This window comes from Eurosta solidaginis, chromosome 5, assembly GCF_040869045.1.
Source record: "Eurosta solidaginis isolate ZX-2024a chromosome 5, ASM4086904v1, whole genome shotgun sequence".
In the NCBI taxonomy this organism is placed as follows: domain Eukaryota; kingdom Metazoa; phylum Arthropoda; class Insecta; order Diptera; family Tephritidae; genus Eurosta; species Eurosta solidaginis.
This window is the reverse complement of record NC_090323.1, coordinates 18361696-18372868: the sequence shown is the minus strand read 5'-3', so window position 1 is coordinate 18372868 and position 11173 is coordinate 18361696. Positions and strand designations below refer to the sequence as shown.

Genomic DNA, 11173 nt, shown 5'->3' with positions numbered 1-11173 from the left:
CCACCGTAAAGTCCCTATCGAATCCGACTAAGCACAAAGACAAAGTTTCCATCGCCTTTGGCGATAAGGTGCTGTCGGATGCGGAAAAATGCGCGAGCGCTTTCTGCCGACAATATATAATGCATCCTACGGTCGACAAAGATAGACGGAGAGCCAATAGACACGCACATAAACACAAATTCAGCGCGTCACCAATCACCATCACCGCTAGAGAGGTAGAGGACGCCATTGGTAGCGCTAAACCATCCAAAGCAGTGGGCCCAGACGGCATAGCCATGCCGATGCTTAAAAACCTAGGGAAAGAGGGTTTCAAATATTTAGCGCATGTCTTCAACCTGTCTCTCTCCACCTTTGCCATACCCGAGAAATGGAAAATGGCCAAGGTGATCCCGCTACTAAAGCCTGGGAAACCTGCTAACGTAGGTGAGTCATATCGTCCGATATCTCTCCTATCGCCAGTGGCAAAGACGCTTGAAGCCATTTTGCTCCCTTATTTCCAAGCACATTTGCAGCTAGCCCCTCATCAGCTTGGCTTCAGAAAACTCTATAGCACTACCTCCGCGCTAAATGTCATTAGCACCCCGATAAATTGCGGTTTGAATCAATACCCCCACCATAGAACAGTACTCGTAGCGCTAGACCTATCAAAAGCCTTTGATACGGTCAACCATGGCTCATTACTGCAAGACCTGGAAGGGTCTACCCTTCCCCCATGTCTTAAAAGGTGGACCGCAAATTATCTGGGTGGTCGGCAGGCATCGGTGAAATTCAGAAACGAAACATCAAAACCAAGGAGAATTAAACAAGGGGTGCCACAGGGTGGTGTCCTATCCCCACTTTTGTTTAATTTCTACATATCTAAGCTACCTTCACCACCGGAAGGAGTCACAATCGTTTCCTACGCCGATGACTGCACAATAATGGACACAGGCCCAGGCCCCGAGAGCGATGAGCTATGCAATAAAATAAACGGCTATCTCCCTGATCTCTCCAGTTTTTCGCCTCGCGAAACCTGGCATTGTCACCGACTAAATCTTCCGCGACCTTATTTACAACATGGACGCCCCAAATGTCGAACATATTGAACACCCACGTCGATGGCACTACGCTACCGACTGTCCTACACCCCAAAATCTTGGGTGTGACGTTTGATCAGGATCTACATTTTGGTGCGCTCGCAACCGCAATTGTTCCGAGAATTCAGAGCCGTAATAAAATCCTCAAATCCCTTGCTGGCAGTACCTGGGGAAAAGATAAAGAAACGCTCATGACCACATACAAAGCAATTAGCCAGCCGATTACGTGCTACGCCTCACCCATATGGTCGCCAAGCCTAAAAACTACCCACTGGAAGAAACTACAGGCCTGCCAAAATACTGCTCTCAGAATCGCCACGGGCTGTCTTCTTATGTCCCCAGAACACCATCTGCATAATGAGGCGAGAATACTCCCCATCAGGGAGAGAAATGAGATGCTGACCAAACAGTTTCTGTTAAATACCCAGAAACCTGGGCATCCCAACAGACATCTGATTGACGAACCAGCACCGCCTAGGGGCCTAAGGAGTCATCTCCGTAAGCATTTTGAGGAAATACGGCACCTGAGAACCCAGCCGTATGAAGCGAAAAAGCACAAGCAGGTCCTTGGTGAACTCCATAGACAGGCGTCGGACCTTTATGTCGGGAATTGCCCGGTGAATCCAGTACTTGAAGAAAAATATCCAGAACTCGCGGAAGAGGAACGCATACTCCCAAGGGAAACGCGTGTCACTCTTGCTCAACTTCGTTCTGGATACTGTAACAGGTTAAACTCTTACCTATCCAGAATCAACCCCGACATACAAAATGTATGCCCCGCTTGCAATGTGTCCCCACATGACACCAACCATCTCTTTAATTGTAATGTGGAACCAACGCCTCTAACACCGCTTTCGTTATGGTCCACCCCTGTTGAAACGGCAAGTTTCCTTGGACTCCCGTTAGGATATTGATGACAATTTGTGATCGGTCGTGGCTATTAGGTGGGGCGAGCATTGCTACAACAACAACAACAACTATTGGCTTCACAGCAGTATTAAATATTCAGTATACCATTATAGGAGATAGCAAGTAGATTCGAGTGTAGGCGAAGAACATATCTAGCTGAGCATTCTGCGTGAGGGTTTTGTCCAGTGGATTGTGTTTAGGTCGTTGGTTTCAAATTACAATTGAAAATATGGTTTGTGACATCTAGGGATACATCACATACAGAACGAACATCGCCTAGGCAGGGTTGATTTTGGATAAGTAAGAGTTCAAACTCAAGCGTTATGCGGCAGTTACTCACGAACGTACGTACCAAAAACGTGTCAGCTGACACGACCTATCTTATGAGTGTGCAATGTAAACGAAAACTCACCGATGTGCAACGCCCGTACGTACGTAGCCCGGAACGTAGAAATCAAAACAATTTTGATTTTTTTCGTAAGACCGTGTCAGCTGATCGCTCTCTCACTAGACAGAGTTGCCTAGTAAACTTTTGTGCGCTAATTTTTGACCGTTTGCAGTTTTATGCAAAAACACCTAATTTAAGTTTGAAAAATTGTGAAAATGATTCGAAATAATTATGTAAAAGTGCAGATTATAAATATGTTATCTATTTATATTTATTTAATATTGTAACGAATTTGCTGCAAATTCCTATTATTTGCCATTTTGCTAGGTTCGTATCGCTAAACTGTTGAATAAATAACTCCAATATTGAATAATGGAAAAATGGCTTTTATTAAAATACTTCACAATAACACTCAAACTGTGCAACGAATAGCTTAATAACCAAACTGATAGCTCAAATGAAACTCCACTATTCAAAATAATACTGCTATTGCTCGCTAGATATCGTCTTAGTCGTAACTGCTTGACAACTCAAATCAAACTGAATTCCTTCTTACTCGCTTGCGCCACTTTTATGGTTTACGCTGCATACATCTAGGCTCTTCTATTTCCAGAAGTTACTAGTTAGTTTCGGCTACAAAATCGCCAGCCACAACTACGTGCACAAATTATTGCCCTCTCTTGTGACAACTCAGATAAGATATATGCATGTGTTTGTGCATTGCCGCTCCGATGCTCGTATACGTACATATGTGTAGACGCAATTATTTATTCGTTTATGTAGATACATAATGATTGAATTATTGATGTGAATGTTTGTAGTTTACAGTCTCTCGAGTACACATAGGCGTATAAGCAAAGAGGATAAATACAATAAGAGCCGTCACTCGTTATTTTTTTGGCATTTACTCGATGTATACTGAGAGGTAGTCGCTACTTTTTTTTTTTGGCGAGATGTTTATAAATGTCTTCTATACATTTTCGTGGGGTATTTTGTGTTTATTTTTCGACTGTATTTAATTAATTAATTTTATTCTCTTTCCAAAGATCACAGTTGCACAAGGGGCCTACACGGCATGGATAAATGCATCAATTTTCTCAATTTCCAGCGAGATACTCGCCACAAAATAACGAGTGACGGCTCTTATTGTATTTATCCTCTTTGGTATAAGTAAATGCATCTGTGTGTGACATCTCTTTCGGCTGCCTTATATGGATACATGATTTGATTATTGACGTAAATACTGCTTGGCATGGCCTTATCATCGCCTTAGTGATGGTATAGCTTAGTGATGGTTTAGCTTAGTGATGCTAATATCCGTGACAATATTAATTCCAGCCTTTTACAACATCAAAAATTAAATTGGAAAAAGTTGATGTTGCCATAAGCATGCATGCAAAATGGTCAATGGCAACAGTGCTTATCTGTAAACAATAAACACGCAAATATGTTATGTACATGTACACAGATACACACATTGATTCTCACGGGCTTGAGGGCTCGGTCAAATGTGTTTCGGACGACAAACGTCAGTACGTACGGCACACGTCGGTGGGTAATTGCCGCTTTAAAAATAAAAAAAAATAAAAAAATTTAAATTGACGTTACATTCAAACATTGAGGGTCGTTTTTACCATATCTTCTTAAGTTAAGATTAAGTTAGATTTTACCTGGAGGATAGCAAACTATCGGATAGCTTTATTTTACTTTTTCGTTTCAACCTATACAGGACGGCCAGCCCCCGGTTAAATCGATAATTGTAAATATTTTGTAGAACAAATCGGAAGTCTGTAGTGAATACCAGAGAACAACTGCTTACTTAAGGGCCAATTAATGGTGACTTATAACTATAACCAGATAAAACAACTGATCGAACCTACCTTATGGAAATCAATATAATCGATTAATGGTGCCATACCACAATGCTAACGCAATAACCATACCATAGCCCCAATTTGTTTTTGGTTTCTCGCCATATCCATAATATGTTTTGTAATTGGCGTTTTCTTCATATTTATGAATTTTTCACGATTTTTAGGTTAAGGCACCATTAATCGATCACGTTGGAGATGGTTGTGGATATGGGTATGGTTACGACTATGGCGTTAGGGTTAAGTATGTTTAATTTGGCCTTAAGGGAGTTTAATTAGCCCTTTATGATGTAGATCAGAAATCCTCAACGATACGTTCAAGGTCCGTTTTGTGTTATTGTAAAAAACTGTTGTTTGAGTGAAATTGGTTTTCTATTCGTCCATTGAGAATTCCTACAAGTGTAAAATCTTCCTATTCCTCCATTGCCATACCTATCTACCAGTCAATTAATGGCTGTTGCGAATAGCCAGAGAATTGTAGAAGGGTTTGTGTTTTGCTCGCGATTAATAAGTTGAAGTGCCATGAATGGCCACCTGGGTTTCAAACCAACCTTTCATTTAAATGGTAAAAGACTAGTTGAGGGTTCGACTGCTGATACGCTACCAAAAAGGTAACTCTATACGACAGCATGACACTGCTAATACGCGTCCAAAAATTTGGAAAGAGGTGTCAAAATACGCGTACTAATCTCGGCAACAACAATCCGAAGCCGGAAAATAAAAATTTTATCTCTGTCCGGAGATATTTCCAGTTAAAAATGGCGATTTCGGTGTAGTTGTTGTAATGTTGTGTACCCACAAGGATTGTTGCGCAGAACACCTTTCTCCGTTGGCGGCCTTCGGCCGCGCTTATAAAAAATTACCCTGGGTGGGTCCACACCGGTTTGGAGATCAAAAATATATCCGCGCAAAACACTTATGTTCACGACTTTTCTTGTGGTTACAACAACATTACAACAACCAAATGAAAATTACCAACTTCAACTGCAAATATCCAAAATATTAAAATGTACTTAAATGTATCTACAGAAACCCAGAGAACATATAGAGAAAATATGAGCAGACAATTAAGAAAACATTTTAAAATATTTAAAAAATTCCATATAGGTACCAGTCGACTATTTAAGTATTCGAAAAGCGATTTAACAGATAACCGAGGCCGTTTACTATTGTGACCGATTTTTTCCACACATTCGTCACTTGCATAAATTCTCAATGCAGCCGTCATATTATAACAGAAAACAGGTCCAGAAATCACTCAATGCTCGATCAACAGTTGTGTTTGCTGAAAGCGTCCATTGTGAATGCGCAGTCCAAAAAGAAGCTGCTTTGACATATTTCATATCACACACTCGCATTCCGGGATGAAATTTGGAGAAGTGTACTATATTTATAGTTAAATAATCCTCAAAATGTGGACAATATCTCAGGAAGCAAATTGGGATGAGTTGAAATATGTAATCTCGAATGGTGATGGAGTAGAATGCCGAGACGCATTGATACAAATAAAAGATGCGGTCATTGGAAGTAACAAACAGAAAGGTGCACTCATCTCGCACGAACTGGTTCCTGTCATAATCAATAGTTGCATTGATCAAGATCAAAGCCCAGACCGCAAAATGGATGCACTTGTCATCTTAGGTGAGTTTTAGATACTTTTGCGGACACAAAAGATACTGAAATAGATTGTTCAAAGATTTTTGCAATATTGTATCTAATATGTGTTTGTACGTTTATTTAACAATAATACATGTGTACATAGCTTTCGCAAATTCGTTAATCATTTATTGGTGCATTCTTCTCCCCCCATGTGGGGTATGCGCACGTAACTGATATTTTGAAGAATCTGTCTTTAATTTGCATTGTGGCGATACGCTATGGCTCTATAGTGCATAACTCCAGCCGGCCTCTTTATACTACTATTGGTAGTAACGGTCGCATATTTGCGGGTGTGTTTTTTGCACGTGTTATATCGTTCCACTGTTTTTTATCTCAGCCTGATCGTCCCACTAAGGCACATTACCAGTATCAAGTCTGCCACTTGGGTGGCTATATAAGTACTTGTTGTTGTAGCAGTGCTTCGCCCCAGCCAATAGGTGCGACCAGGGACGGAACCAACTAAATGGGGTCACACTGAAATGACAGCCCTTGGTCGGGAAAAATACCGAGTCGCTCCGGTACACAGAACCGGTTGCCGTGGGAAGTGCTTCTCGTTGGCTGGTCTACCTATATGACACATTTAACATTCCATTACCTATCTTGTTTTTTTTTGTGGCACTGTTAACTTTAAAACTATTTTGAAGGTCCGATAAGTGGCTAGTACCCGAGCACACCAAATTTATTTCCCTCAAATTTAGTTTAAGTTTACATATACATATATTTATACATTTGTTTGTTTTTGAAAACTAATCTCTTTTGCTTCCTATTTTTATCTCAGGCTCCTTGGCGAAAGGTTCGGAAGAGCAAGTTGAAATGTTGGTTAAACAATATAATGTCGTACCATACTTGCTAAAGGAAATTACTTCAAAAAGTAATAGTAAAAAATGTGTTGAAACATGCCTCAGTACGTTACGTTCGATATTTGAACATCCGTGTGCACCTAAAAAGGATTTTTTTGCAGATGCAGATGTGCTGAAACATTTTTTACGTTAGCAAATTTTATTTTATTTATTCATTGCATCTAAATTCATGTAAATTTTCTCTAAATCCCAGGTTTAGCTTCGGCCAATAGTTCATTGAAAACTCAAATTTGTATTACAAGTATACTTCTTTCCGTCTGTCAAACAAATGAAGATCAACTGCGCCTTTTGCAAGCTGGCACTCTGCATATTTTAGCTCGAATTATTTGCTATGATGATGAAGATATACAAATACCGGCGTTACGGTGCCTAGCCTGCATGTGCTATTCAAATCGTTCGGTAGCGGATAATATATGTGTTACAAGGTATTTTTTAAAATGTTATTGCATTTTCAAGCTACCTAAATATTTACGTTTGAAATACTGAGTGAGAACCCTTTCGTCTTATAACTTTTATCTCGACGTAATATCTTTGAAATCGGTTGAATCCTACTTAGGATTATCTATACAAGAGACCAGTGTACACACCGGTAGCGCTCACCAAGAGTGTTTTTATCTGTACAATAATACCAATAACCATATAGTTCGGCCTTTCACTCAGCGGACAATATGCGCATACATAAATAAAAAAATAAAATACATTTTGTTCCTTAGTTTTCAGGGCAGATCCTTGCCAGATATCCTAAATTCGTTAATGTCGAGACTTTTTTGTCCAGAAATACAATTGACTGCGGCTAGATGCTTAACTTATGTTTATAGATCGGGTACTCTACCATCAACAGACAACAGAATATCGCAAAAAGCTTTGCCAACTTTAGCGAGACTATGCGCTGAAAATTTTGATCATTCAATAAGAGCTTCTGCTTCAGAGACGCTTGCATATCTAATAGAGGTACTGTAATAGATGAAAAATAAAATTAATTAACATTCTTTAATTCATATATATTTTCTTAGGTTGATTCAGAATTACAGCGCACCGCAGCCATAACAAATCATTTGCTAAAGTCTTTATCACATTTACTACAAAGTGAAGACCCGTCAGTTAAACAAGCAGCTCTGTGTTGCTTTGCGTCATTGGGTGCAAATGATGAGGCGATTCGTAAACGTTTAATGGATACATATGGCTTAATAAATGCTATATTAAATGGCCTAAAAGATAATAATACACAGGTTAGCATGAATGCGTTTCCGTAGTAGTCATAACCTGCTTTGGAACTGTATGTTTTTTTGTTCTTAAGATATCCTATTAAAAACTACAAAACAATCTTATTTGGCTAAACTTTTTCTTCACAAATTAACTTATTCCTGTGTTCTTTTTCCAGGTCAAACTAGCTGCGATTAGATGCCTGCATTCATTATCAAGATCTGTACAGCAATTACGTACCACCTTTCAAGTACAAAATACAAATATATATTTAAATAAAAATAAACCAAGCTTTCCTTACAGGATTATACAATTTGGGAGCCTTTAATGGAAATATTTGCAACCGAAACTTCGATCGATTATCTAATTTCCATTACTTCAACCATATGCAATCTTCTGTTAGAGTTTTCACCATCTAAGGAACCTATTATAAATGCTGGCATTATTGATAAATTATGCCAGTTTACATTGCATGAAGATCCCTCACTTAGATTAAATAGCGTATGGGCTTTAATGAATTTGTCGTTTCAGTCTGAATTATTTGTAAAAACCGATATTATAAATACATTAGGAATAAAACGTATCTTGGAATTGCTGAACGATACCGATACAAAGATTGTGATGAAAACATTAGGGCTGTTAAGAAATCTACTGAGTAAAACTCATCATGTTGAAATAATAATGAATACGCATGCGTCACAAATACTCGAAGCTATAAATAAGCTACTAGAGTCTCAACAATCAGCCGAAAGTAAAGAACAAGCATTATGTATTATTGGCAACATTGCAGCTGAGGCCGAGAATGCTGATTATATAATAATTGATAACAAAATCATGAAGCACTTGGCCGAATTTTTGGTATGTTATAAACTTGATTTGTGCAAAGTTGAATGTAAATCTATTAATATTTGATTTCAGTTTCATTCAGATAGAAAAGTGCAGGCGGGCGCTGTTCACGCAATTTCCAATCTTGTGCATAGGAAGGATTCGTGGTCTATGGAAAAGTATTCGCGCCTAAGCGAATCAAATATTATTAAAAATGTTTATGAATTAAATAAGAAAACTATACGAAACAAATCACAATGTGAAGATTATATAAGCAGAACTTTAAAGAAAATTGTTATACAATGTAAACATTTCTACCCGGAGATTTTGCAGTAATTATATTTATTAAAGAAATACATATATAAAAAATAATATATATACATTCACCCATATATGAAAATTTTTCATCGTCGAATGTTGTATATATGTATTTGATTAACATTATTATTATAACACTATAGTTTTATGTTTCCAAACAGTTTGTTGAAATATACTGTAGCGTTTTGAACGTAAATTGTTTTATGATAAAGCAAACCATAAAAAATGTAGTAATTTAAACTACGGTATTTTGCACGCTGTGAAACCATGTTAACAGTCTTATCAAGAATAGGTTAGAGCCAGGGCCATGTACGATATATCAGCCTAAGGAAATTGCAAGCTTCTTTATCTTGAAAATGAAAATTGGTGATTTAGCTTAGTCATAACCATACCATAGCCAGACAATAGCAATCATCCTGTCGCAAAGATCCTGAGCCAGACAAATAATTGTGCATGTAAATGCAACAATGATTTGAGCCAGATAAATTCAGATAGAGGTCTGGTTCAATTGGTGAGCCAGATAATTTGTTAGTTTCTTTTTAGTTTAGCAAAGCTACAGTTATTTTTTCAAAAATAGATGGCGCTGCTTGGTTCACTGAAATACAACGGCGACATCTGCCCATCACAACTAAATACATATGTACAAAAATATCACGACCTCTGATTCTCAAGTCTCAGCATCAAAATTTTAGAAACAAGAATTAGAAGAAAAATTTTCTAAGCGGGTTTGCCACTCGGCAGTGTTTGGCAATCACTCTAAGTACGACGCAAATAGGAAGAGAAACTCGGCGGGGCTTCATTTTTTGCCTATTTGATCAACATGGCCGCGCCGCGTAGTGCTGCTGCCGCTAAATATGAGTTGCTGCGTAAGAATATGAGTTGCCGCGTTGCTCAGTGCAGCTCAATGTGCCCTTAGCTTAATTGGGAAAACATATTTCAAGCAAAGCCGTCCAGACGGCTGTGTATTTTTTTTTTTTTTTAATCCACGCGACGCGGCTGATGAGTGATATTATACCCCGCGATCCAATGGACAGTGATCCAGATCCCGAAAAAAGTTTAACGTGCAAATGCAACAACACATATGTACACATGGAGAAGCCAGTTCACAGCACTTCTGCCCAACGGGGGATTGGTAAGAGGGAGGGTCTTCTTCACTTTGTATTTTAACAAGCGCTTTCGATTTTAATATTTTAGCACTTTTGCAAATGTTTTAAAATTGTTTTTTCATATTTTATAGATTTCTTTTAAGTAATAAACAGATGACAATTTTAGGCCTGCCCCGAAATTCTAGCTTTCGTTTGGCTTAAACTCTAAACTAAAATCTTTTAAACGATATCAAGAGCGCAGAAATGAAAGAAAATTTGTGTCGAACTGGTTTTTGAACGAGTTAAATGGTTCAATTTGCAACAATTTCCTTGTGATTAACACATTTACAAATGCTTTGTCCATTTAACAAGTTTTAGGCGTCAATTTGGACATAGTAAAATAATTATTATCTATTTTATACGGATATGGATATCGCAAACATAAAGGGCAAATTAAACTTCCTTAAGGGCCAATTAATGGTGACCAGATAAAACAGCTGACCGAACATACCTTATGGAAATCAATGTAATTGATTAATGGTGCATACGCTAATGCCATAATCATACCATAGCCAACCAATTAGTTTTTAGGGCGAATTAAACTTCCTTAACCCTAACGCAATAGTCGCAACCATACCCATATCCAAAACCATCTCCAATGTGATCGATTAACGGTGCCTAACCTAAAAATCGTGAAAATTTCACAAAAATGAAGAAAACGCAAAAAAATTACAAACATATTCCACAAAAAATAAGTCTCTTAGTTATAACGTATCCAAAACAATGAACAACATCCACAAAAAGTTTTTAAATCCACCAACTCGAATATTTTTAGGTTATGGATATGGCGAGAAACCAAAAACCAATTGGTTAGCAATGGTATGGTTATGGTGTTAGCGTTATGGTATGGCACCATTAATCGATTATATTGATTTCCATAATGTAGGTTCGATCGGCTGTTTTAAATGGTTATGGTTTT

At 38.1% G+C, this 11173-nt stretch overlaps 1 protein-coding gene across 1 annotated transcript; it reads left to right on the top strand.

Annotated features, from left to right (window-relative positions):
* Positions 1-5589: 5589 nt before the first annotated feature.
* Positions 5590-9183, top strand: LOC137254110 (armadillo repeat-containing protein 8-like). The gene is made up of 8 exons (XM_067791848.1): positions 5590-5885; positions 6682-6891; positions 6957-7188; positions 7477-7714; positions 7777-7992; positions 8145-8216; positions 8270-8824; positions 8885-9183. The coding sequence occupies exons 1-8, from the start codon at positions 5657-5659 to the stop codon at positions 9125-9127; spliced, it is 1995 nt and encodes a 664-aa protein (XP_067647949.1). The 5' UTR covers positions 5590-5656; the 3' UTR covers positions 9128-9183.
* The last annotated feature ends 1990 nt before the right edge of the window (positions 9184-11173 follow it).

What these genes read in the sequence shown, in the direction of transcription:
- LOC137254110 (XM_067791848.1), top strand. Translation starts at nt 5,657, where the DNA reads ATGTGGACAATATCTCAGGAAGCAAATTGGGATGAGTTGAAATATGTA. An exon ending in TAAAAGATAATAATACACAG is followed by an intron (nt 7,993 to 8,144) that starts GTTAGCATGAAT and finishes TTCTTTTTCCAG; the next exon opens with GTCAAACTAGCTGCGATTAG. An exon ending in AATTACGTACCACCTTTCAA is followed by an intron (nt 8,217 to 8,269) that starts GTACAAAATACA and finishes CTTTCCTTACAG; the next exon opens with GATTATACAATTTGGGAGCC.